Source organism: Pipistrellus kuhlii, unplaced genomic scaffold (assembly GCF_014108245.1).
Source record: "Pipistrellus kuhlii isolate mPipKuh1 unplaced genomic scaffold, mPipKuh1.p scaffold_m20_p_1, whole genome shotgun sequence".
In the NCBI taxonomy this organism is placed as follows: domain Eukaryota; kingdom Metazoa; phylum Chordata; class Mammalia; order Chiroptera; family Vespertilionidae; genus Pipistrellus; species Pipistrellus kuhlii.
The window spans coordinates 32,537,651-32,562,845 of NW_023425404.1; the positions used below are offsets into that span (position 1 = coordinate 32,537,651).

A 25,195-nucleotide genomic window follows, 5' to 3' on the forward strand; every position below is an offset into this window, starting at 1 on the left:
CAGAATGGGTCCAGGTGTGGTACCAGCCTCAGAGCGGAGTCACCTCCAGACCGGTGTCAGGCAACTATCCTGCCCTTGCCGGGGGCCAGGAAATCCATACCCTCCCCCTAACCCCCTCCCGGACAAGGCTGAGGCTGTTGCTGTTTCCCGGGGTGCTGGGAGGATGAAATGACCAACATGTGAAGAGACCTGGGCTGCAGGAAGCACCCAAGAAGTGTTTCCAGAATAATTATTGTGTTATTTAGATTGAACTCACATGACTGAGCATCAAGTAAGTGCTGGCGCTGGGAATGCTGGGTGAGCAAGGCCAGCATGCCCTCACCTCCCAGCAGCCTGCAAGGGGGCAGGGGCACAGTACACACACAGCAGACATGGAAGTGCAGGGCTGGAGGTAAACCCCCAGCACCTACCTGACCTGGGGGTGGGGGGAGGGGTCAGGGAAGGCTTCCTGGGGGAGGGGCTGCTGCTGCCCATAGAGGAGCTGAAGGATGAGTAGGAAGAAATGAATCAACTGTAAAGAGGAAAAGCCCTCCCAGCTGGGAGAGCCACCGTGAGCGTTTGGCTAAAGGCAAGAAGAATGTGGGCTGAGTGAGGTGAAGGGAGCAGGCAGGCCCGGTGAATGAACGAGCGAAGTAATAAATGTCCAAAGAGAGGAAGGCAAGCTGGAAAAACCAACTTTACCTTCAACAGTGAGCTCTCTCTGGTAGCAGGGAAGGGTAGACACAGGGACATATGCCCTCACACACAGATTCCCACTCGATACCTCCGCCTTAAGCTTAGCAGGCTAACGTGTGGCACATCAGGCTCAGAAAGGGTCAGCAGGACCGAGTCACTGCCCCTCTGCCCTGGGAGGGGCCACCTGGATTCCCCTGGACCCAGGGCCAGGCTGCCCAGCTGCTGACTCAGGCCGCACTGGCCAGCTCAGCATTCCTGCCCGCCCTGCTGAATGGGGTTATTGAAGCTCTTTGTACGGGGACAGGCCACTGACCACGCCCCCAACCAGAGCCTTCGGCAGGGCTGTGGGCTCTGCTGTGAGGGGCCAGTCTGAGAGCCCTGCGGCCACCAGGTGCTGTTCTGGTAAGCTGGCCAGGCATCAGAGAGGGGGTCCCAGTGGGAGGGAATTGCCCTGACCCTCAGAACAGAAGGCCCCACGGAGGTGAGAATGGGCGGGGGGGGGGGGGGGGGGGGGGCGGGTATCCATCTCTCTGTGTGCACAGTGTGCAGCTGGGGGTGCTGCATTGGCTCTCTGGTTGTGCTGCCTGCCCCATCACATTTCTCTAAAGAAAGATGGCTTCCCGTTAGCCCCAGTCTCTCACAGGGTGTGGGCTGGGTCCCCCCATATCGCGCAGGGAGTGGGGCTCATTGGGGGCCTTCCCCATCCCAGCCAGAGCTCCATTTCCTCCTGAGTGCTTCACACCTGCAGGAATTACAGCTGGTGGCCAGCCTCAGCCTCCGCTGCTGGGCCCCAACTGAGCCAGCGCTGCTCTGGATAAAGCACCCTCCCTCACAGCCTCCTCCCCTCCTGGCCTTTGCCCCAGGCTGGGGCCTGGGCCCCATCCCTGGCTGTGTGGGCCTACACCTGCCAGGTGTGCTTTTCCAGGAATGGAGGAGGGCCTGTAGCCATGAAGCCAGTGCTATTTGTCACCCTTTGGTGGGTGCCGCTTCTGGTGTCCGGGCTGGGATCCCCGGAAGAGGCCTCCTTCTACTACGGAACCTTCCCACCTGGTATGTCCATCCCTCTGCTGGTATGTCTGTCTGTCTGTCCACCTGTCCACCTTGACTGGCTTGCCAAAGGGTTTGGTGTTTTAGCTTCCTGACAAGTAGAATGTGGAAAGTAACTCCATACAGTGTTCTCAAGTAAAAGAAGTTCCTAACAGATTTGTTTAGAGTTACTATGCAGACAGCATGCTATGAGAGCTAACATTGTGCAAGGAAGTGTTTAATGCATTCTGTCTCCCCCACCCACCTACCCACTTCCTCTCCTAGAGAGGGGGAGGGGCGGCCCTGCAGCTGGGAGCACAACCCCTTGTCCCAAGCTGGACAGGGAGTGGGAGCCCCTGAGCCCGGCCTGGGGTCTCTACTTGCAGGATTCTCCTGGGGTGTGGGCAGCTCCGCCTTCCAGACGGAGGGCGCCTGGGACCAGGATGGGAAGGGGCCCAGCATCTGGGATGCCTTCACGCACAGCGGGAAGGGCAAGGTGCTTGGGGAGGAGACAGCGGATGCGGCCTGTAATGGCTACTACAGGGTCCAGGTGAGCGAAGGGTGTGTGTGTGTGTGTGTGTGTGTGTGTGTGTGCCGGAGCACGCAGCTAGCTGAGAGGTGGGAAGGGATGTACTGAAGGAGCCCAGGTAACAATACAACCCGGTGCTCTGCTAAACACTCCCACCAAAGGGGATGGGGCGAGTGGGGACTGGGGACTGGGTGTGTGGGCAGGATGAGGAAGGCACATGTAGGAGGAAAGGAAAGCAGGGCCCTACCTGAGTCAGGGCCTTGGTGTGGTACCTGAGTGAGGGGGAGCCGAAGGGCAGATGTGATGGCCCAGGGCCCACAGGCCACAGTGGCCTGAATCCCTGATCCCTGCATGTGCATCAGCCCCTGTGGAGGGAGCGGGACCAAATCATCCTCAATCCCTCTGCTCTGCACCCACTCCTCTTCTCTGGATTGACTTTTTTGGGGGGAACCCATCACCCCAGTTCATTAGGAATACCCTATGGCCCTCTCAAAGTGCCCCATACCCTGCCATTTATTTGACTCCATCCCCAGGAGGAAGCAGGGGCAGGTGGTAGGTACCACACCTATTGTATGGATAAGGAAGCAGCTGCTTCCTCACCCACCAGGAGTCTGGACACAAGAAAGCCTTGGCCTGAGTCCCCTCAGGGTGGCCCCTACCTGCCCACCCCCGGATCCCAGGCAACCCTGCCCTGCCTCCCGCCCTGTCTGCACAGGAGGACGTCATGCTGCTGAGGGAGCTGCACGTGAACCACTACCGGTTCTCCCTGTCTTGGCCCAGGCTCCTGCCCACTGGTGTCCGAGGTAAGCTGGGCAGCGCCTTCCCCGCCCAGGCGTGGCCCCTTAGGCCATGCAGAGGAGGGTCTTGGGGAGGGAGACCACGGACACGGTGTCTCCTGGCAGCAGCTCCCACAGCTGCAGGTAGCTGGGCTCCCAGGAGTCTACATCACCCCTTTGAGGTTCCAGTGCTGGTGGCCTGCAGTGCCTTCAGCCCTACGAATGCTGCGCCTCAGAAGGCTAAGGCCACGGTCCTTTCTTGTGAAGCCCCCTTTTGTCTCCCCTTCAGCTGACCGGGTGAACGAGAAGGGAATCAAATTCTACAGCGACCTCATCGATGCCCTTCTGAAGAGCAACATCACCCCCATCGTGACCCTGCACCACTGGGACCTCCCGCAGGTGAGGGCTGCGCAGGCTCAGAGGCAGCTCAGCGCGGCAGTGGGGGGCCTGATCTGGGACCCAGGGAGGCAAGGCGGGGGCACAGCCTGGGGCCCAGACAGAAAGATGGGAAGGAGAGAAGAAATCTCTCTGACGCACCGTGGCTGGGCGGTCGCTGGCTTCACCGCTGTTTGTAGTAAGTGATTAACTGCGGGTTTTGAGGTTTTCCAGAACATTGGTCCTGAAAACAACAAATCAAACTATAAAGGGGAAAAACATCTTTTTGAGTAAGATCTGATGACATGCGGTAATGAACAAGTTTGTTTAGCCTTTTTCCCCGGTTTGTTTGAGCCAGCGCCATATGTGCTCACATAGGAAGCCCCAACCCCTCCCCATGCAGTGTCCATGAAGTCTGAACACGCTTACGAACATCACTGTTAGACATCCCTGTTCACTCAACAGGGCCACCCGGAGATGACAGCCCAGCTAGGGGAGGGGCCGTGTATGTGACCCTGTGACGCAGGGTGGTGGGAAGTCGGAGGAGAGAGAGAGACATGGCCTCGGGGAGGTGCTGGGAGAAGGAGTGTGATCAGTGCTTTGCAAAGCTGGGGCATGAAGTGGGTGGGAGGAGGGGTGTTCTGGCTAGAGGGGCACAGCAAGGAGCTGGGAGCAGCTGGGCAAGTGACACGGTTAGAGTTTGCGGAGCAGGCTGGAGGGGGCAGGATAGAGATGGGAGGGGCAACTTGCAAGGCCCCAGCTGCCAAGCTGAGGCGACTGGGTTGGTTCCGTGGGAGGGGAAGTCTCTAAGCTGGGCTGGGCGCAGAGAGCAGCCTTTAGGCAGATGAACTGGAAACCATCCCCAGCCCCGTCCTTGGTTGGTTACCTACCCGTTAGCATCCCCTCACACCACCAGGGAGAGCTGCTAGGCGGCACTGATGGCAGGCCGAACCCTGGGAGAGCCTGCCCTCCCACAGACCCTCTGGCGGGGAGAGAGCCCTCAGCTGAAGGAAGCGGAGTCCTCTCGCATAACAGGCTCCTCTGAGGTTCTGACAGCGCACGGCCCTCAGAATCCCAAGCAGAGCTTTCATGCCCAGAACCTATTTCTTCAGAATGTATGTTTAAGATTATTTCCCCATGACCAGACTTCTATTCCTTTGGCAAATTTTCTTAAATACTCACTCTATCAAGTTCCTTTGAAGCATGAATCTCAAACCTTCCTTGCTCCCAAGGTACATAACACAGTTCATCTCCACATTTACGTTTCATGATCCATCACTGCCATCATCTTCAAGTCTTTTTTTTTAAAATACATTTTATTGATTTTTTTACAGAGAGGAAAGGAGAGGGAGGGTTAGAAACATCAATCAGCTGCCTCCTGCACACCCCTTACTGGGATGTGCCTGAAACCAAAGTACACGCTCCTGACCAGAATCGAACCTGAGACCCCTGAGTCTGCAGGCAGATGCTCTATCCACTGAGCCAAACTGGTTAGGGCCATCTTCAAGTCTTAAATGCTCAACACCCTGCATCATTGCTGCCCTCTCCTCCGAACATCCCCTGTAGCTGCAATTGCTGCTTCTCCCACACACTTGGCCAATCAGCTCCAAGTCTTTTCTGAGGACAGACCCTTGGGGCACCGGCTCCTCTCTGCACCCCTCTGTTCACAGCTGCTCCAGGTCAAGTACGGCGGGTGGCAGAATGCGAGCATGACCAGCTACTTCAGCGATTACGCCAACTTGTGCTTCGAGGCCTTCGGGGACCGGGTGAAGCACTGGGTCACGTTCAGTGATCCGCGGGTAAGCAGGGCCCCTCTCCCAGTGAGAAGACCCACCTCCCGGGCCAGAGCGCTCCCTGCCACTCTCACAGGCCCCTCCGGTCCCCCCTTGCCCTCCCTGTAGACGATGGCAGAAAAGGGCTATGAGACGGGCCACCACGCACCAGGCCTGAAGCTCCACGGCACAGGCTTGTACAAGGCGGCGCACCACATCATTAAGGTGAGGCGGGTCTTTCTGGGAGGGAAGTCTGGGTTCAGGGTGGGGGGACAAGCCCCAGGGTCAGCTCTGCACGCCCCACCTCGGAGCCAGCATCTTCCATAGCACTTTCTCACCATCCACTTTCCTTCCGTGAGGACTGACCGGAGTGTCCTGTCATCCAGTGCTCTGCGGGACACTGAGGCCGGGATGGTGGGTACTGGCTGCTCGCTAGGGCTTACATCCAGCCAAGGGATGGAGTGCGTGCCTGGGAACATTTGTCCCCTGTAGGTCTAAACTGTCTTGTGTGGGGTGATGACAGAAGTGGGGGAATGACAGTGAACGAGAGGCTAAAAACTTCCATGAGTGAGCAGAAGTACCTGGAGGACAGTTGGTGAAGGACACTAGTAAGTTACGAGTACTCCCCTGATGGCATGGATTTCAAAAGGCCTAGGGTTTTGTTTTTTTCTTAAATATATTTTTACTGATTTCAGAGAGGAAGAGAGAGGGAGATATAGAAAAATCAATGATGGGAGAGGATCATCAATCAGCTGCCTCCTGCATGCCCCACACTGGGGGTCCAGCCCACAACCTGGGCATATGCCCCAACCGGGAATCGAACCATGACCTCTTGGTTCATAGGTCAACGCTCAACCACTGAGCCACCCTGGCCTGGCAAGACCTAGGGTTTTTGAAGGAGGGAGGAGAGATGGCTTAGAAAACAGCAATAAAGAGCAACTGTGAATATTGAAAAGGCAGAGCTCTGGAGACATCAGTGGGTAACTGGGAAAGAGTATAGTCAGGAGGTAGGCTGGCACAAATTTAATCCCATTTCTCAAGATTGTTCCAGGTGGTATTTTCTTAGCTTCCTGGGCTTGGTATGAGAAAAATACTGCCTATTACCCCAGTGGACAACCTGGAACATGAGAAGCTTTAGCAAAAACCTTAGAAATAAAGACACATAGTGGTGGTTTATGTGTTTATGCCAGATTTAGACCTAGTTTCCTGTATCGTACAAAGAAAGTGCCTCTGGAGGTCAGGGAATGGAAGACTAAGGGTTGGGATCATCAAGGCTAGACTCATGAAAATGATGGGACTCCACCTGGGTCTCCAGAGTTAGGAAGGAAAGGGAGGCTAGAAATGGATGGGTCAGACCCCTCTGATGAAGTCCTTCCTCTTTTAGGCCCATGCCCAAGCCTGGCATTCGTACAACAGCACATGGCGCAGCCGGCAGCAAGGTGAGCTGCACCACCACGCGTGCCGAGAGCCAAGTGCCCGGAGGAGTGCTGGTCATTCCTGACTGCCACCCCTTCTCTCTTTTCCTTTAAGGGCTGGTGGGGATTTCATTAAACTGCGACTGGGGGGAACCAATGGACCCGGATAATCCCAAGGACATAGAAGCTGCCGAGAGATATCTCCAGTTCTGCCTGGGCTGGTTTGCCAACCCCATTTATTCTGGTGACTACCCCCAAGTCATGAAGGAGCGTATCGGTGAGCCAAGACCCATTTTAAAACTGCAGATGTCACAGTGACGGTACTGAACTCAGGCGAAATGAGCAAAAGGCAGGGGGGTAGAGCACCCTGGGCTTGGGTGAGGCCTTCAAGAAATGAGAACTGGTTATGAGAATTAGAGCAGCGTGTGTATGTATGGGAGGGGGCACTCAAGCAAATCCCAAGAAGTTCAAAACCTAGGAGGAAAATGTAGCAGTTCTCCAGGCTGCTCTCTTTTCTGTCCTGCTATCCTGCCTTTTCCTCCCCATTACACTCCGTTTTAACTGCAGTGAAGTAGAAGAGAGAAATCAAAGGCACAGTCATGGGCGGTGTCAGTTCTATTGCCAGTTCTGTCACTTGAGAAATACTTTCCAAGCTCTGGTTTCCAGTGTCAGAGAGAATAAAGATAGGAACAGCGCACAGGGCCTTATCAGTTTGGATGCTTTTAGGTGCCACATAACAGAAAACTCCAACTAAAGTCACTTGGGAAGTGGGGAATTTATCATCACCTGAGGCTAGAGAAGGATGATCCAGGGCTAGGCTAAGCCAGCCCTCAGGGACGTCTCTGAGAACGCAGCTCATTCCACCTTTCCCCTCGGCGCCACCTACTACTCCCTGTGCCACAGACCAGAGCTCCAGGCATCACACCTCTACTCGTCAGCATGCAGGGGCAGAAAAAAGGAAATAGCTCTGTCATATCTGTTTTAAGAACAAGAATCTTCCCAGGAAACAGCTTTCACCCAAAGCTGCCCTCACTTCATGCCTTAAAGTGCCCTAGGCCACCAGAGGTAGGAACTCAGAAACTGAGGAGGGACGTAAAGGACATGGCGCCTGGGGAGAGGGCAAGGAAGACAGGCCTGGGACTCCAGGGCAAGCATCCGCAGCCTCTGGCCATAGGAATGTAAAAGTATTATCTCTGTGCTTAAGAGGTATCAGCCCACACTTCACTATAAAAAAAGAGACAAGGATGGCATTGAAAGAGGTTACAATCTTTTGTAACAAGGCTATCCTGGATGTTTGAGAACTGCCAACATGTCAAAACTTTCTTTTTCTAAAGCCCCGTTCATAAAGCTCATCTGATTCCAACTCTGCCACTAACCAGCAACTGGACAAGGTGCTTCGCTTCTCTGGGTGTCAGTTTTATCATGAAATGAAGGATCAGCAAAATAGTCTCTAAAAATCTCTTGGTGATAACAATCTTGTGACACACCTATACACACACACACACACACACACACACACACACACACGCAAAAGCTTGGGAATGATCCCATCAAGATGCACAAGAAGCCATAACCAGTTTGGCTCAGTGGATAGAGCATCGGCCTACGGACTGAAAGGTCCCGGGTTCGATTCCAGTCAAGGGCATATACCTTGGTTGTGGGCACATCCCCAGTGGGGGGTGTGCAAGAGGCAGCTGATCGATGATTCTCTCTCATCAATGTTTCTAACTTTCTATCCCTCTCTCTTCCTCTCTGTAAAAAATCAATAAAATATATTTTAAAAAAAAAGATGCACAAGGAAAAAGCACTCATGACCACAGTGTTCAGGTTCTTGCGGCACATCCACATCCACAGCCACTCACTCTCTTGTGACCCCGAGGGCATTGCAGGAGCCACACAGGATTGCGCCGAAAGCCAAATTAGTTATTTGTCATAGAGCAGCTTTCTTGGGCTTAAGGCCAATCATCCCAGACCCTACCAACTCCATCTTTGTGATAAGTAGAACTGGGCTGAAGTTTTCTGTGGAAGGAAGGGTCCTCTGAGCATTTTCTTTAGTAGTGAAAGCATCTGCTTGAAATCTTATTCACAAATTACTTCCAGGCTTCTCAAACACCTTTTTATTCACAATAAACATATGAACAAAGTAATTCTATACCAGTGCTGACCAATAGAACTTTTGGTGATGACAGAAATTTTATGAATAATGTATATATATTTACACACAGATATATGATATATAGATACACATTACACACACACGCACACACACACACACACACACACACACACATAATGTATATCTATGCTATCCAATGACAGCCTATAGCCATTTGTCCACTAAAATTAGAAGTTCAGTCCTTCAGTGTGACTGAATTAAAGATGCAGTCACAACCTGGCCAGTGTTGCTCAGTAGCGCATCGGCCTGTGCACCAAAGGGTTGCAGATTCAATTCCCAGTCAAGGGCATGTACTTGGGTTACAGGTTCAATTCCAGCCCCAATCAGGGTGCATGGGGGAGGCAACCAATCCATGTGTCTCTCTCACATGGATGTTTCTTTCTCTCCCTCTCCCTCTCCCTCTCCCTCTCCCTCTCCCTCTCCCTCTCCCTCTCCCTCTCCCCCTCCCTCTCCCCCTCCCTCCCCCTCCCTCTCTCTCTCCTCTCTTTTAAAAATATATTTTACTTGCTTTTTTACAGAGAGAGAGGGAGAGATAGAAACAATGGGTCAGCTGCCTCCCGCACACCTCCCACTGGGGATGTGCCCGCAACCAAGGTACATGCCCTTGACAGGAATTGAACCCAGGACCTTTCAGTCCACAGGCCAGCACTCTATCCACTGAGCCAAACCGGTCAGGGCCCACTCTCTCTTAAAAAGAAAAAAAAAAATCAATGTATGTGTCCTGTCCAGATATCGAACCCACAACCTTGGCATATCAGGACAACGTTCTAACCAACTGGGCTACCAGGCCAGGGTGTTTCAAATTTTTCTAAGTACAAGATAGTACAAAGTGAAAAGTCAAGCTTCTGTCGCTCCCCCTCGCCACCACTCCCATCCTCCCCAGAAGGAAGCACAGTTCTAGGCATGGATTGTACATGTGTGAGCAAAGCACTACTGCTAGATGGTACTTGCTATCATAGGCAATGCTCTGCATCTTTGTTTCATTTAAACATGTATATGAACATTCTTTCCATATTGGTATACAAAGTACTGCCTCATTCATTCTAATGGCTGCAGCTGTACTGATACCCCACCGTTTATTTAACCATTCTCTCCTGATAGACATTTAGATTGTTTCTAACCTTTTGCTACTCAATCACAGTGAAGATCCATGTACATATATCTTTTTACAAGTGTGAATAAAATGTAGGATAAACAGATTTATAATTGATCAGTGAAAGGACATATACCTTTATAATTATGAAAGCTATGACAAAATTTCCAGCCCTGGCCAGGTAGCTCAGTTGATTAGAACAATGTCCCGATATGCTAAGGTTGTGGGTTCCATTCCCAGTCAGGTCCTATATAAGAGACCAAAATGCATAAATAAGTGGGACAACAAACCAATGTATTTCTTTCTCTCAAAAAAAAAAAAAATCAATTACAAAAATTTCTAACATAGAGATGTACCAGCTTACCCAACAGCAATGCCTCCAACTCCCACCGGCCTTCCTGTTCCCTTCCCAGGGGCAATTAAATTACCAATATTTGATGTAAGGCATAATATAGGAATCCAACACTACTATTTTCCAGATGGCTACACACCTATCAACATAGCACTTACTGAGTAACCTATGGAAGTATTACTTTTAAGCAATACAAACTTTTAAATTTTTTGGATCGTATTCAAATGTCAAAAATTCCAGTTTGAAAAGCTAAGGTTACATTTTTTTTCCACACAAATGAATCCCAAAGCCCAGGATCTGGATAAAGGTTTTATGTCAGCATGCCAGTATCATCATGGTACAAAAAAGTTTTTGTGAGAATCATTGTTAATTTCTTTCTCTCAACAGGAAGGAAGAGTGCAGAGCAGGGCCTGGATGTGTCGAGGTTACCTGTGTTCTCACTCCAGGAAAAGGGCTACATTAAAGGCACATCGGATTTCTTAGGATTGGGTCACTTTACGACTCGGTACATCACAGAAAGGAACTACCCCTCCCGCCGGGGGCCCAGCTACCAGAGCGATCGTGACTTAGTGGAACTGGTTGACCCAAACTGGCCTGACCTGGGGTCTCAGTGGCTACGTTCTGTGCCGTGGGGATTTAGGAGGCTCCTCAACTTTGCTCAGGTGATTATAATGTTAAGCTATTTACTGGTAAAAGGCATTTCTGACCCGAATTCATGGTCTTAGACCTTAAGCACAGGTGCTTACATTTAAAATTAACAACACACTGCCGAAACCGGTTTGGCTCAGTGGTAGAGCGTTGGTCTGCGGACTGAAAGGTCCAGGTTTGATTCCGGTTAAGGGCATGTACATTGGTTGCGGGCACATCCCCAAGTAGGGGGTGTGCAAGAGGCAGCTGGTCGATGTTTCTCTCTCATCGACGTTTCTAGCTTTCTATTTCTCTCCCTTCCTCTCTGTAAAAAATCAATAAAAAAAAATATTTAAAATTAACAACACAAAACAAATGCAGTTACTCATACTTCAGAGGCTAATAATAATAGACCTTACAGACTCATGCCTACTATAAATAAGCATTTCAATGTATATAACTGTAGTGTGAAGTCTTATCCCACATTAGTTATTTTGCTGCCCTCTCACCTGCAATGGAATATGTGGAAAGAATAAGATGTGAATATATTCTTTCTACAATGATTTATTGAGAAAAATATTTTTTCATATGAACTTGGCGTCTGCTTGCATTTCTCTAAATAAATGTGCGAACTGGCATTTACTAAACACTAAACACACTCGAGTAAAATATGGCAGGCTTGAACATGTGTGTCAATAGGTACCTCATACTCAGAAACCCACCTGTAAGTTGGACTTTTTAAAGATATTTGTTACTATGACTCACTTTCAGACTCAATATGGTGATCCTCCCATATATGTGATGGAAAATGGAGCATCGCAAACATTACACTGTACTCCATTATGTGACAAGTGGAGGATTAAATACCTTAAAGGATATATAAATGAAATGTTAAAAGGTGAGATACAAACCAAGACTGTCTTCACACATTTTTCTATTTAACTTGAACAAAATGTGATAATACGCATGATTGACTAAAACTTGTTTCTAAATCTCATTATCTTCATATTACTTTTCAAGTAAGTGTAATACATTAAATATGGAATAAAATGTCTTTGCAGCTATAAAAGATGGTGCTAACATAAAAGGGTATACTTCCTGGTCTCTGTTGGATCAGTTTGAATGGGAGAAAGGATATTCAAATAGATATGGATTCTACTATGTCGAATTTAACAACAGAAATAAGCCTCGGTACCCAAAAGCTTCAGTTCAATATTACAAGAAGATTGTCACTGCCAATGGCTTTCCCAATCCGAGAGAGGTAGGACTAACCCACGTCATTCATTTTGGGTTTTAGAAGACCTGGGCAGCTGGGCACAGCTTGGCAAGCACCTCTCCCCTTTCCTCCATGAAAAAGAACAGGGGTGTGTGGGGCATGGCCTCTCGTCTCTGACCCTACCTCCCACAACCTCTTTGCTCATTTGCTTAGAACATACATTAAAATCAATCCTAACGGGCAGAACATTAAGGGCAGACTATGATAATGTAGGAGTCTTGTTTGCTTTAGGTTGTATTAGTCAATAAAGACTTTAAGTCAAATGTTCTTCTAAATGTTAATAAATATTACGAATTCTTTAAGAGACATAAAAAGTCAAGTAAGTCATATGTTCATTTCTTTTCCCACCAAATGGCAGTCATAGAGATGCACTGGTTCCAAAATGAGATTAAAAATAATTAAATATAATAATCCTTTAAAACATTTTCAATAACATAATTTTTTTCTATCAGCTCTTTTTGTTGCTATATCTGACAGGGAATAGAAAATGTAATTTATAAAAATAATCTTAATAAAAGTAATTTTTACAAATTTCACTTAGTTACTAACTTTCTTTTAGGGTGACCCCAGGAAGATGTGGAAGCAGTGACGGATAGCTATCAGGCACTCTCTGGTTTTGCATCACTAGGAAAGCACTAGATTATAAACTCCTTAAGAATAACGACTGCGGCCGAAACTGGTTTGGCTCAGTGGATAGAGCATCAGTCTGAGGACTGAAGGGTCCCAGGTTCCATTCTGGCCAATGGCATGTACCTTGGTTGCGGGCACATCCCCGCTAGGGAGTGTGCAGGAGGCAACTGGTTGATGTTTCTCTTTCATCCATGTTTCTAGCTCTCTATCCCTCTCCCTTCCTCTCTGAAAAAATAAAAAATAAGAAAAGAATGACGACTGAGTTTTGATCCCTCACAATGACACACATAGGTATTTAATTAATGTTAACTAACTTAATCTACAAGCAGACTAAAAACGACATTAATTACCAATTGGCTTTTTATTAGGTGGAAAGTTGGTACTTCAAAGCCTTGGAAACTTGCTCTATCAACAATCAAATGCTTGCTGCAGGTAAGTATCTTTTAACTCTTTCCTTTGAGAATTAAGCTACATAATTATATAGATGACATTGCCAAAATCTCAAAATGTGGACCTACCCTATGTCAATCTTCCAAACCACATAGTTAAAAAATAATTTATTTTGCGACAATTAAAATGTCTATTTTATAAGCATTTAAAATCATATTTTAAAAACTTACCAGAAAGAGAAATCTATTCACTTTATTTTTCTTCTCCCTGAATCATATTGTAAACTTATAAATCTATAAGTTTTGTTATAGTAAGCTTTGTGGAAAGAGAGGGAAATTCAACCATTATACCAAATGAATTAAAGAAAAGTCAAAGAACACCATATATTTTATTCACTCATTCAGAAAGTACTCACTTTTAGGAAGGGGGTGTTTTAACCTCTGGGGATACAGCAACGAACAAAAAAGTTCCCTGGCCTTATAAAAGGCTTTTTTTTTTTTTTTTTTAATAAATCTTTATTTTTCAGATTATTACAAATGTGATCCTCTTCCCCCCCTCAATTACTCCCCTTCACCAGGTTCCCACCCCACCCTCTGTCCTTTCCCCATCCCCCATTGTCCTCATCCATAGGTGCACAGTTTATGTTCAGTCTCTTCCCGCACCCCCGCTCCCCTTTTCCGAGAATCGTCAGTCCACTCCCCTTCCATACCTCTGATTCTATTATATTCACCAGTTAATATTGTTCATCAGATTTTTTAATTCCCTTGGTTTTTAGATTCACTTGTTGATAGCTACGTATTTGTTGATCATAATTTTTATCTTTATCTTCTTCCTCTTCCTAAATAACCCCCTTCAGCAATTCATATAATTCAGGTTTGGTGGTGATGAACTCTTTTAGCTTTTTTTTATTTGTGAAGCTCTTTATCTGTCCTTTGATTCTGAGTGATAGCTTTGCTGGGTAGATTATTTTTGGCTGTAGGTTCTTGCTATTCATCACCTTGAATATTTCTTGCCATTCCCGTTTGGCCTGCATGGTTTCTGTTGAGAAATCAGCTGACAATCTTATGGGTGCTCCTTTATAGGTCACTACCTGCTTTTCTCTTGCTGCTTTTAATATTCTCTCTTTGTCTTTTGCTCTTGGAATTTTAATTATGATATGTCTTGATGTGGTCCTCCTTGGATTCCTTTTGTTTGGGGTTCTGCGGACTTCCTGGACTTGTAAGTTTATTTCTTTCCCCAGGTGGGGGAAGTTTTCTGTCACTATTTCTTCTAGTATTCTTTCGGTATCTTGCTCTCGCTCTTCTGGAATCCCCATAATTCTGATGTTGGTTCGCTTGAAATTGTCCCAGAGGTTTCTTACACTATCTTCAACTTTCTGGATTCTCTTATCTTCTCCCTTCTGCAGAGGAGTGTCCTCTGGCTCTTTTTGTTCTAAATCTTTGTCTTGATTCTTGCGATCTTCCAGTCTGTTTTTAGGACTTTGTATATTTTTTATTTCAGACAATGTTTTCTTCATTTCTTGTTGATCCCTTATTATTTCTAGTTGCTCCCTTTTCATATCCTCATAGGTCTCATTTATTTTATCGGCCTTTTTTAGGATATTATTGAATATCCTTATAACTGTAGTTTTGAACTCAATGTCCAATCTTTTCTTTTCCTCCATCTCCTTCCTTTGTGTCCTTCTTGTCTGCATTTTAGTTGTTTCCCTGATTTGATGGAATAGCTTTGTGTGCTAGATGTTCTGGTAGAGCCCAGTAGCACAGCCTTCCCAGTTACCTGCGGTGGAGTCTTGGTGTAGCCCTTTGTGGGCTGTGTGTGCAGTCTTGTTGTTAAGCCTTGCTTATTGTTGGTATCACTGGGAAGCGTTGATCTCCAAGCCAGCAGTGTCTCAGCTAGGAGGGTTTCCGTACTCTGCTTGAATAGGGCGGGGTCTTGGGGTGGCGCAGACAATCTTTGGTTCCCTGTCAGTCTCGCCTTAAAAAAGTCCTGTTCGTGGAGAGTTTTGGAAGATTGGTTGCAGACGCACGCACCTCTTTGGTAAAGGCGCAGACAAGCTTTGGATTCCGGCCAGTCTCTCCTTAGAGAAAGCCAGCCTCTGGGAGAGCTTCTGTGCTCACCCACAGATAGGGCGGAGTCTCGGGTTGGTGCAGACAAACTTTGTTTTCCCTTCGGCTCCTCCCCAAGTCCCGCAGTAATGGCCTCTGGCTTCACACACCTCCAAGAGATCTCTGCCGGCTGCCTGACAGTCTCTCCTCTCCCTGTCTGGGGCTGTCTATCAGAGCAATAGGGTGATTCTGTTTTCCTCTCGAACAAGAAAGCCAACCACGTTAGCTGTTTGCCCTCTCCACGTGCCAGGAGTAAGCCAGTAGTGAACTCAGCCCGGCCCGCCCTCTCTGCGCGCCAGGAGTAAGCCAGCAGCAATCTCGGTCCGGCCCTTCCTCTCCGCACCGGGATTAAGCCAGCGCCTTTTCTCGTACACAGTTCTCCGTACCTTCACAGTTCCTGAGGTTCAGCGTGCCTTCTCTCTCCTTCCCAGATGGCAGAGCCTCCTCTCAGCTAGCTGTCAGGCGCTTCAGGGCAATGCTTCCCCTGTTTTTCAGTTCTAAATTCAAATTTGTTGTGGTAGGCTGCATTCGGGTGTCTACCCTATGCCGCCATCTTCGTTTCTTCTGTCCAAAAGGCTTTTTTTCTTTTTTGTCTTTGTTTTTATTGACTTCATAGAGTGGAAGGGAGAGGGAGATAGAAACATCAATGAGAAAGAATCATTGATCAGCTGTCTCCTGCATGCCTCCTACTGGGAAACGAGCCTGCATCCCAGGAATGTGCCTTCACAGGGAATTGAACTGTGACCTCTTGGTTCATGGGTTGACGCTCAACCACTGAACCACACTGGCAGGGCAGAAGGCATCATTTCTTATTTTAAAAGCTCAGAGAGGTAGAATAATAAGAAATGCCAACACATATTATTTTTTTCTTTGAATTTTGTCATCTCTTTACAAGGGCAGAGAAATACACTTCCTGTTTTTTTTTGGGGGGGGGAAATATATATATTGATATATATATTTATTTATTTTAATTAATTTTTTAAATTGATTTTAGAGACGAAGAAGAGAGATAAAAACATTAATGATGAGAGAAAATCATTTACTGGCTGCCTCCTGCACACCCCACCCTGGGGATTGAGCCACTCAGGCATGTGCCCTCACCGGGAATTGAACCGTGACATCCTGATTCATAGGTCAATGCTCAACCACTGATCCACTCTAGCCAGGCTAAAGATGTGTTTTAATGAATACATCTTTAATGTGGTATCAGAGGTGGAAAGTGCTTGACAAAACCCTACCAATTCAGCTATTTTTGTAGGCCAATATACCACTGTGCCCATCCTCTTCCCACATCTAAATAACCAGGCAATATTAAGGATGCATATTCCATTAAACTAAAATAAACTTTTATCATGTACAGACATGATAGAAAATTTGTTGAGCTTATAAGCTCTTTAAGAGCAGGGCCTGTGCCTTATTCACCTTGGTAACCACCAGGTGACTGCATAAAACCTAAAGGCAGGTATAATATCAATGTCCACTACTATATTCACATACATGAAATACACCTAACATTTGACTCTTCAGGAGTAACTATGTTAACTACATTGCAATAAAGAAACTCCTATACCTTTTAAGATATACAGTAACATCTTTGAAAGGCTGGAAATGTTTCCTAAGGATTTTTCTTTCACAAATTCCCCCAGTGAAAATTATAAAACCATGAGCTATAGCTGCTAATATTCTGAGATTAATTATGGTCAGCACAAGTACTAATACACATTTAAGACTTTATTACAATACCTATGGAAGAATCAAATTTAGGCATTCTTTATCCTGTTTTCTGAAATATTTTCCAAATACCTCACATAATCTTTTATAACATTTAATTCTTTAATAGCAAGTGAGAATAATTAGAAAGTGTGATGCCATTTTCCAAGTTTTTCAAGTATAGATAAACTTTCAGGATTAAACTATACTTGCTAAAATAATCACATTCCCTTTTGTGGTGGTGTTCCATTTCAGAGACTTTGCTAAGCCACATGCAGATGGTGACGGAGATCGTGGTACCCACAGTCTGCACCCTCTGTGTGCTAATCGCTGCAGTTCTCCTCATGTTCCTCCTGCGGAGCCAGAGCTGAGCCAGGGTTACTCGTTTTGCAGCTTCATCTTTCAGTAATCTTCCGGCTCTTCCTCCATTTTCTGCTTCAAAAATTTACATTATCTCTATTTCAGGCTCTGTAGTAATTTTTTTCTTTTTGCTTTTTTGGGCTTATGCTGAGATTTAAGAATTAAAAAAAAAAAAAAGCATTTAATAAGTAAAATAAAAATCACCTGTCATCTTACCCTTCTCAAAATTAAAGTTAGTATTTTGCTGTCTAATATGCACCTATTTTCTTTTTTTGAACCTATTTTCATTTTGCAAAAAGAGATGACAGTGTACAAACTGTTTTATAACTTTATTTTATTTTTAAGCCTGTCCAGAAACATAACTTCAATGTAGAAATGAATGCCATTTAAGCATTGTCTTACACATGATGGGTAGTCAATCATCTATAGGTAACAATCCTTTCAGTTTATAAATCCTAAGGCAACCAGAGAAAAGCTTAGGTGGGCACCAAGCAAATGAACACATACACTTTCCTAATTTCAGTATCTCAAAGAAATATAATTAACTTACATATCTTTTATTTAACTAGTTATTTTGCTTTTTAAAATTAGAATTTATTTTATTCTTAACTATGCTAAAATTAATCTCCATTTATCTGAGGACAAAGCATGGCTTAAGAAGGCATAATATCAGGCATTTTACTAATTATCTGATTACTCATTATTTAATGTTGTTTCTGAAACACAAAAACAGCAAGAGAGTAGGAATGCTATTCCATTAATTCTTTTTTTTAAATTTATTGTAAGGTATAACAAATAGTACATATCTCCTTTTCCCCCCCACCCATTGACCCCCACCCTATTAATTCTTTTGGTTGGTTAATACTTTTTCAAATTAAACATTTTTAAAATCGGGTTTAGTCTTACAATTGGGCTGGGATAAAATTGCTTTTAACAATCTTTGTTCTCAATGTCAAACTGATGTACCTGTCCAGTGTTTTTCTCTTCCATTAATATTTTTTAAGTCAAACTCTCTTTCTACTCTATATCCAGCTTTAAGGTACAACAATATTTCCACTAAAAAAAATTGTTTTTGTTTCCCTGGTTTTAGAATTAAACTGACCTAGTAGGTTGACTACAGAAAGTAGACAGGAAATTAAAGACTTACACTGCTCAGTAGCATTTGGTAAGTCTTTTATATGATTACTGATAAATAATCTATATTCCTAATGTATTAAGTCAGCATTTATGTTGTAGGGGGGAAAAACATAAGGTATTTAACACATTACAAAGTATTCAGAGAGAACAAAAAGTGAACATACTACCTGATAGAGGTGCCCACCAGCACACTTCACTTGAAATGCACCTGGCTGCAGGTAACCATGGTAGTAAAGGAGATCCTTTCTTCCAGGCTACTGTTTAATATTGATTCAGAAAAATCTGAAACTAGAAAGATAGTGAAATCAGAATTGTTTACACCCTGCTGACTTTTCTACCATGTATACTGTTGAATTTTACAATAGAAGTGTAGCCTGAATGATGTGTCTTCTACTTTAAGATAATTTGTTAGACAAAAAGCAGCAAGAACAATTCCTTTAAGTAGTAAACACTCTTGGTGTATTGAACACATGACTAAAAAAATTAAAATATAAAGCAGATTTTTTTTAAATTATACATTTTTAATTTGGTTTATTTGTGCCTTATCCACTACAGTTAAATTTTTCCCCATCTTAAACATATATCTCAGAAAAAAATATTCTACCTAGTATTTGTAGTCTTAGGGTTAGACACATATCTGTTTTTTCCTCCTGAAATCTGTTGTATTTCAAAATAAATGTACAATTAACATTTAGATGAGATTATGTGCACTTTCTTGTGGGTCAACATTTTGGTTTCCATATTCTCACCATTATCAACAATCATTTCCTAAACATCCTCTGGGTGAGCAGCACTCTACTGGACACTGTCTTTTCCCCCATTAGCTCCAAATCATTATTCTCTCTTCCCACGGCAAATAAAGGTACATTTTTCTCTCTTACATCTTCCTGTTATTGATTTCAACTGTTCTACTCAAGAGTATCATACCACTAGATGTCTTGAAAAGCTAGTATTCAACCAAAGTGTTCAGTCCAATGAAATAGAAAGTCTAACTTCTTAATTACATGTGACCTTTAGAAAAAAAAATCATTACTGGGCTTTAATATTTATAATCAGGGCTTTGTTTGAAGGTAAATGAGGTCCTCCTTCAATAGTGGGTCTTGTTTTGGGCCAAAGGTCACTGAATCATTTCTAGACAAACACATCAAGAATATATGATGCTGAAACCGGTTTGGTTCAGTGGATAGAGCGTCGATTTGCAGACTGAAAGGTCCCAGGTTCGATTCCGGTCAAGCGCCCGTACCTTGGATGCGGGCACAACCCCAGTAGGGGATGTGCAAAAAGCAGCTGATTGATGATTCTCTCATCGATGTTTCTAGCTCTCTATCTCTCTCTCTTCCTCTCTGTAAAAAATCAATAAAATATTTTTTAAAAAATAAGAAAAAAAGAATATGAAGAGGTTATATCGGGTCTAGTAATAATTAATGTCGTTTTTAAACATTCGTTTAAAATCTTGCTTGGCGTTGACTTGTATTGACATAACCTTCAAACACGTGGTATCTACAAAACGTGTGAAGTGCAATTAACAAGTTTTGCTTGAAAAAGTTTGTGTTTGGTTTGGTTTTTGTTGCAAAACTAGGGCTAAGAAGATGGCGGATGAAGAGCATATTCGGCACTGCATGCTTTACGAGTTCCAATTAGGAAGAAAAGCAAGTGAGGCTGCAAAAAAAATCTGTAGTGCTCTTGGTCAAGATGCAGTTAGCGCCAGAAAATGCCAGCGTTGGTTTGAGAAATTTCGCAAGGGAAATTTTTCGTTAGATGACAAGAGTGGTCGAGGCCGTGTGTCCAATTTTGGTCAAGAAGCTCTTCAAGCTCTTTTGGTGCAAAATCCTCAAATTACCCAACAAGAGCTTGCGACAACTTTAAATTGTTCACAAAAAACAATTTCCAATCAATTGCGTGCACTTGGCAAAGTCCAAAAGTTTGGAAAATGGGTTCCTCATGAGTTGACCGGCAACAACCGTAATCAAAGAGTCACAATTTGCAGTTCGTTCCTCTCTCGTCAAAACCGTTTGCCGTTTTTAGAGCAAATTGTTACATGAGATGAACAATGGGTGCTGTATGTTAATTTGAAAAGGCGGCCTCAATGGTTGGACAAAAATGAGGCTCCGCAGCCCACACCAAAACCTGACTTGCATGCGAAAAAAGTGATGTTGTGTGTTTGGTGGAATTTTAAAGGAATTCTTCATTATGAACTTTTACCATCTAACCAAACCATTACAAGTGCAGTGTATAGTGCCCAATTGGAAAGGTTAGCCCAAGCTTTAAGAGAAAAAGAACCCGCACTGATTAATCGGAAGGGCGTAATTCTTCACCACGATAACGCACGACCACATACTGCAAGAATCACTGCTGAAAAACTGTGCCAGTTGGAATGGGAAGTTCTCCCTCAACCTGCATATTCTCCTGATATTGCCCCTTCCGATTACCATTTGTTTCGTTCTTTGCAAAACTTTCTTCTTGGAAAAAAATTTAATAATGAAGAATGCCTCAAAAATGCATTGACCGAATTTTTTTGCATCAAAATCACAAGAATTTTACAACAGAGGGATTAAAATGCTTCCTGAGCGTTGGGCACAAGTAGTAGAAAACAACGGCAACTATATTGTTGATTAAATTTTGTTGTATTGTTTAAATAAATTCGATTTAAAAAAGTATTAGAAAACAACATTAACTATTACTAGACCTAATATTATCCAAGCCAAAATGAAGTTTGATTGTGTTTCTAAGCACACAATTTCATTTATTTATATACAATTTCTTGAAAAATTTTAATTTCCATAGGACTCATTACACCAATGCATTAGCAAATTGTTTTAACTCTAACATTAAAAAATCACTTTCACTTTTTTTGAAGCGAACTGCATCAAAAAGACTGAAAGAACGTGGAGTATACTTCGCTTATTCACCATCATTGGAAAAAAGTGTTTAATGTTGCATGAATTTCCTCATGACAGAGGTCATTTAATCTTTAAAATTTTTAAACGGCATTTTAAAAAATACATCACATATGGTCATGTGTTTAAAACTTAACTTTTTGATTGGTAAGGTATGTACACATATAATACCTTAATAAAAAAATGAAAAAAAATTTAATTTTTAATCATAAAAGTAATATATCTTAAAAAAACACACACACTAGAAACAACATATGTAGATAAAGTAAACTATTTAAGTTGGTGATTCTTAACCTTAAGTTGCACAAGGGAATTACCTGGAGAACTTTAAATATTAATGATTTCCAGGCTCTACTTCCAGAGATTTCAATTTACTTGATCTGGGTATAAGAACTTTAAACATTAAAAATTCCCCAGATGATTCTAACGTTCAGCCAAAGATGAGAATCACTCCTCTATCTAAGATAACAAAAAATCACTCTTTTATGATTTCTTTTTTTTTCCCCCAGAATAAATATGTTTATATGTAGAGTTTAGGAAAATCATTTAAAATTGGGCACAAGAGCTCAGCAGGTGTGGCTTTGTGGTTGAGCATCAACCCATATACCAGGAGGTCATGGTTCAATTCCTGGTTAGAGTGCATGCTGGAGTTGCGGGCTTGATCCCCAGTAGGAGGTATACAGGAGGCAGCCGATCAATGATTCTCTCTCATCGATGTTTTTATCTCTCTCTCTCCCTCTTCCTTCTTCTCTCTAAAATCAACAAAAACATTTAAAAACATTAAAATTGAGCAAAAGACCTATAACAATAATCTCTATCAGTAAAATTTCATTTTCATTTTCAATTCCTCTAAATAGATTACAAACCATATTTACCAGATTTGTGACAATTCAGATGGTCTACAGGTAGACTGTCACTCAGTTGCCAAACTGTTTTCACTTTTTTTTGGCCACTATTTATTTCCACTCTCCATTTCTGTGGCTTCTCACTAAGAAAATAAACACCAAAAGGAAAAGGTAATTATTTCCTTTCTTTTTTCCTTCTACAGTCATTAGTGAAATCCTTATGTGATAAGCACTAAGAAAGAAGAAACAAACAGGAAAGAATTCTGAATTTCAGATTTTAGAGGATGCTGAAGTTGGGGGTTCACTTCTATTATTAAAAGGAATTTAGAAACATGGGTCTGAAGCTCAGGAGACACTGGAGATATGGGTTATGAATTATTAGCCCAGAGGAATTGAAACCTTGAATATGAATGTAATCACCAAGGGAAGATAGAAAGTAAGAAGAAAAGAAGCCAGAGAATATAGAGTTCTGGTAAAAACTTACATATAAAAAGCAGACAGAGGAAGGAGAAATTGATAGGGAACTGTTCTCAGCCTAGAAGGTGGATTAGAGTTAGAATTAAAATTAAGACAGACAGAATGCAATGTCATAGAAACAGAGGAAGGGAAAGGTTCAAGAAAGCAATTGTGTTAACCTGCCTTGTAGTGCTTACTGAGGGAGAAAGAATTGGTGGGCTAGCTAACTGCACAAGGAGCTGAAAAATACTGTTGTATTGGAAAGTGTCCACTGGATATGGTAATTAGAAAGACTAATAAGCCCTGGCTGGGTAGCTCAGCTGGTTAGAGCACTGCCCTGATATATAGGTTGCAGGTTTGATCCCCAGTCAGGGCACATACAAGAATCAACTAATGAATGCATAAATAGATGGAACAATAAACCGATGTTTCTCTCTCTCCCTTTCTCTATCTCCTCCTAAAAACTAAATAAAATAAAAAATCTTAAAAGAAAAAAGAAAGCCACTGATGGCCTCTGCCAGAGCAGTTTCATGGGAGTGCTGGGGTTTCAATAAGAGTGAACTAAATAGAGGTAGGGGATAAATAAGAGTGACTTTAGTATAAGAGAAAGTTCAAGTACATTATATGCTGAGGGGAGACCATCATTTGAGGCCAACTCAAGTGTTCACATAGATGGCTAATCTGTCTTCTTAGCCTCACAGTTCTCTACCTCCTCAATCCCATACTCTTCTCTCACTCCCACTGCCATTCCTTTGACTTTATCATTACCCTGATCACTCTTTTTCCACTGTCATTTCCTTTCTGGTTATACTTTCTACCCTGTTCAGCAAAGAAATTACAAATTGGTCGAAAGACAGTAGACAAAAGGTCTGGGAGAAGGCCGGGCAGAAAGGCACTGTCAGACTATGAGCAGAGAGGGGTAAGATGATGAAGGTTTCAGAGGAGAAGCAGCTCTGGGTTCTGGGGAACAGACATCAAAACTGCCTGGAACCATGACCGGACTTAAAGTATAATTTAATTATTAAATTGCTCACCTTTGATATAAATTTTTTACAGCAGTTGGTCTGACTGGCAGCTGAAAAATATGTTGCTCATCAAGAGGATTTTGTTTATAATATTTTATGCAAGATCTATAAAAGTAAAAAAAAAGACCCTATTTTGGAAAAAAATGCCACGTGGAGATAAAGGTAGTCTAAAATTCATAAGGGAACCATTTTATTGAATGCTACTAACCGTAACATCAACAACAGAATAATTTCAGGGACACAAAAGTAAAAAACAAATTACTATAGCCCTACTCCCAACAAAACATTGGTTATTTGCCTTTTGATGGAAATATCATGTGCTTTTAAGAAATTAGTAGTAGACATATTTCTCATAAATATAAAATACATTTAAATTGAGCCCAAATAAAGGCTTATGTGTGTGTGTGGGAAGAAAGACAAAAACAAAGAGGCAAAAGAGAAAGATACAGCTTCCTTGGTCTTCAGAGTCTGAGGAATTACAGAATTAACTTATTTATACTACTTATCTTTAATGGAAAAAAAAATAGTAACAATTTCTAGTACTTTTCCCTTTTATAACTGAGGCAAATTCTAATTTTGGAAAAGGCAGAAATACATTTCCTTTCACAGATAAAAAGAAACTCAGTTCTGCCACTAGATGGTTCACTTATTTCCAGTTTGAGACCTCCAATACACATACGACATCAGCAATCCAAGTATGAGAATTATTCCAAACAAATTTAGTCAAACTGATGGGCAGAAATCTCTAAATTACAATAATGCTGTTGACAGAGATCTGGTAATATTTAATTCCATTTAGTTACCATATAAATGGCTAGCAATTAGTTTGGCCCAAATGTATAAAAATGTAAAAAAAAAAAAAAAAAAAAAGACAAGAAACTAATATTCATTAAACACCTATTAAGTGGCAGATACTTTATATACATTATATCACTTAATCCTGACAATAAACATACGAGGATGGGGGGGACAAAAAAAAAAAACATACGAGGTTATTAGATCCTTTTATAGATGAGAAAACAAGATGCAGTGAAAGGAAACTTCCTCTGGAAATTAAGAAGTGCTAGAACCGAATATTAAACTTATTCCTTCTGAACTCAAAGACTTTCCTTCCTATGACAGTGACTTAGAACTATTCTGCTACTGTGAAGACAGGATGCACAGATTCTATCCTAACTGATAATAAAAAGGTACATATTTTGGCTGCAACTATTTCAGAAGAGAATGTTATGTTAGTAAAAAAAACAAACAGAGAAATACTTACAGTGTTAAAGAAAAGAGAAGCTCATGTTGAGGTTTAATGAAAAGCTTGCAACTGACTATTATTTCTAGAATATGGTGGAGTTTTTGAACACGACAAACTTGTTCTTGTATATCTACTGATGGAGAAACGAAATATTCCTAGAATATAAAAAAAGTGTAAGCAAAATAGGAAGTTAGTTAAGGAAATCTTTAGAAAGAATATGTGTATGCCTGCTAAACCTAAGTCTGGATGCTTAATTCATAGGGGGGGCGGGGAGAGACAGGAGGCAGATAGATAGAATATAA

At 43.2% G+C, this 25,195-nt stretch overlaps 2 protein-coding genes across 4 annotated transcripts in view; one reads left to right on the plus strand and one right to left on the minus strand.

The window, feature by feature from the left end:
- The first annotated feature begins 1,447 nt into the window (after positions 1 to 1,447).
- Positions 1,448 to 17,298, plus strand: LCTL (lactase like). Its single transcript, XM_036438092.2, has 13 exons — positions 1,448 to 1,725; positions 2,088 to 2,251; positions 2,946 to 3,033; positions 3,296 to 3,405; positions 5,052 to 5,180; positions 5,283 to 5,378; positions 6,538 to 6,592; positions 6,684 to 6,845; positions 10,577 to 10,851; positions 11,588 to 11,714; positions 11,878 to 12,077; positions 13,091 to 13,154; positions 17,183 to 17,298. The coding sequence occupies exons 1-13, from the start codon at positions 1,623 to 1,625 to the stop codon at positions 17,296 to 17,298; spliced, it is 1,689 nt and encodes a 562-aa protein (XP_036293985.1). The 5' UTR covers positions 1,448 to 1,622.
- The window catches only part of ZWILCH (zwilch kinetochore protein), a 32,655-nt gene continuing 24,390 nt past the window's right edge, over positions 16,931 to 25,195 (minus strand). For 2 of the 3 annotated variants that reach the window (XM_036438057.2, XM_045581315.1), the window contains exons 15-19: positions 24,912 to 25,048; positions 23,657 to 23,752; positions 22,197 to 22,309; positions 18,592 to 18,712; positions 16,931 to 17,434 (exon numbers count right to left, since the gene is read on the minus strand). In XM_036438057.2, coding sequence (XP_036293950.1) covers positions 18,618 to 18,712; positions 22,197 to 22,309; positions 23,657 to 23,752; positions 24,912 to 25,048 — 441 coding nt within the window. In that variant the 3' untranslated portion in view covers positions 16,931 to 17,434; positions 18,592 to 18,617. The remainder of the gene's footprint in view (positions 17,435 to 18,591; positions 18,713 to 22,196; positions 22,310 to 23,656; positions 23,753 to 24,911; positions 25,049 to 25,195) is intronic. The other variant, XM_036438072.2, reaches the window with a different exon arrangement.

What these genes read in the sequence shown, in the direction of transcription:
- LCTL (XM_036438092.2), top strand. Translation starts at nt 1,623, where the DNA reads ATGAAGCCAGTGCTATTTGTCACCCTTTGGTGGGTGCCGCTTCTGGTG. An exon ending in CTACGGAACCTTCCCACCTG is followed by an intron (nt 1,726 to 2,087) that starts GTATGTCCATCC and finishes CTCTACTTGCAG; the next exon opens with GATTCTCCTGGGGTGTGGGC. An exon ending in ATGGCTACTACAGGGTCCAG is followed by an intron (nt 2,252 to 2,945) that starts GTGAGCGAAGGG and finishes CTGTCTGCACAG; the next exon opens with GAGGACGTCATGCTGCTGAG.